Below are 1,771 nucleotides of genomic sequence, written 5' to 3'. Positions count from 1 at the left end.
GTTACTGTATTAAGGTAGAAAAGAGATGCAAGAAAAAAAGATATCCCAGAACTTATAATATAGGTTATCAAAATATTGGTACACAATCTTTCCCAAGCTGCTTCATAATGATCCTAAAATTACCAGCAAGAAAAAATGGTACAAGAATGAGGTTTATGGCTCATCGGACTCCATGTCATAATTACTCTAATACTAATTGGTGTAATAATTCTCTTAATTATCCTCAGAAGGATCTCTATGAGACCGGCAAAAACGACAGCTACATCTAAATCTTTGCACTCTTGAGGGAGTCTCAACGTCGTTCTGCAGTGGTTCTCTTTGAGAGTCAGATGGAGAAACTCCTTTGCAGTAGTGCTTTTTAATAGATTGAATCAGCTGCTCCATCTTATCTCTCTGATCAGTTAACATGGTCCTCACTCCTCTCCTAGAGGTTATGTTTTCACCAAGTAACCGCCCAGTCGGTTGAGGTAGACATTGTGGTAGAATGAAGGGCAATTTGATACTAGGCTTGAGAGTCAAGTTACTGAGGTCCTTTATTAACACTTCAGACATAGTTTGAGAGGCAACTGGAATTCCCTGGGAATTTTCATCGATGGACATTTGAGGAGACTCCAGGCTCCAGGTTGGGTTAACCTCAGATGAATCCATTGGGAGCTTGAAGCTCCCCCAGACCTTTGGGTTCCAGTGGAAGGTGATGCTTTAGAATGAAATTGCTACAAAGTAGCCTGGAAGAACTACAGAGCTAAGAAAGAGGGAGAAAAATCCAAGCTGACACGGAGGGGAGAGAAGAATCCAACCCATGATTCTTTAAATTAGTTATTTTCAATAGGAAGCATTGCTGCCCCCATCAGGCATCTAAAAATTTCTGAGGAAAACTTGGTTGCAAAATAATTGTTATAAACTACTGGAATTTAGAGGCAGAATACCCGGATTCTAAATATCCTCCACATTGTAAAACTGTAACACACAAGGAAGACTTGACCCACATGATTTAGCAATGCCCTTGTCTAGCAAGCTAGATCATATTCTAGGTCACTAAACAAATCTTATTGAATTTCAAAGAATTAAAATTATTCAGACAATATTCTCTGACAAAAAGAGAATTAAACATAAAAAAAAGCAGGATATCAGATACACCTACAAATATTTTAAAAAGCAAGCAAAACTCTACAAAATACTACATTGACCAAAGCAGAAGTCTCAAAGAAAAATAGAAAACATTTTGAACTAAATGAAAATGAAAAGACAACCTATCAAATCTGAAGAATACACTTACATCAAGATGGGAGAGAAATGTATAGTATTATTACTTGGCGACTTAGATGAAATGGATCAATTCCTTGAAAGACTCAAATTATCTAAACTCACCCTAGAAGAAATAGATAACATGAGTAGTACTAAATTTGTAGCTACAAGACTATACTTTCAGAGATCATTTCCATAGTTCATTACTAAATTTGCAGCTAAAACCTTTCTGAAAAAGAAAATGTCAGGCATAGATGGCTTCACTGGTGAATTACAACAAACATTTAAGGAAGAATTAATGCCAGTTCTTAAAAATGTCTCCCAGAAAATTTAAGAGACAGCAGCCCTTCTCAACTCACTTGAGGAGGCCAGCATCTTTTGACACACAAGACAGAAATAATAATAAAAAGAACAATATGACATAAAAATAGATGTAAAATTTCTTAATGAAATACTAGCACATTTAAATAATATATAAAAACAAACAAAAAAGCACAATCAGGAGAGTTATGTTAGGAATGCAAGT

The 1,771-nt window shown here is 35.7% G+C and overlaps 1 protein-coding gene across 1 annotated transcript; it reads right to left on the bottom strand.

Moving 5' to 3' along the window:
* Positions 1 to 213: 213 nt before the first annotated feature.
* DPPA3 (developmental pluripotency associated 3) lies at positions 214 to 648 on the bottom strand. The gene has a single exon (XM_060125671.1). The coding sequence runs from the start codon at positions 646 to 648 to the stop codon at positions 214 to 216; it is 435 nt and encodes a 144-aa protein (XP_059981654.1).
* Positions 649 to 1,771: the final 1,123 nt, after the last annotated feature.

The sequence above is a fragment of the Lagenorhynchus albirostris genome, chromosome 2 (genome assembly GCF_949774975.1).
Source record: "Lagenorhynchus albirostris chromosome 2, mLagAlb1.1, whole genome shotgun sequence".
Lineage (NCBI taxonomy): Eukaryota > Metazoa > Chordata > Mammalia > Artiodactyla > Delphinidae > Lagenorhynchus > Lagenorhynchus albirostris.
The sequence above is the reverse complement of the archived record's forward strand: the minus strand, read 5'-3'. Positions and strand labels throughout refer to the sequence as shown.

Excerpts from the sequence above, each read along its gene's own strand:
- DPPA3 (XM_060125671.1), bottom strand. The coding sequence starts at position 648 with ATGGATTCATCTGAGGTTAACCCAACCTGGAGCCTGGAGTCTCCTCAA.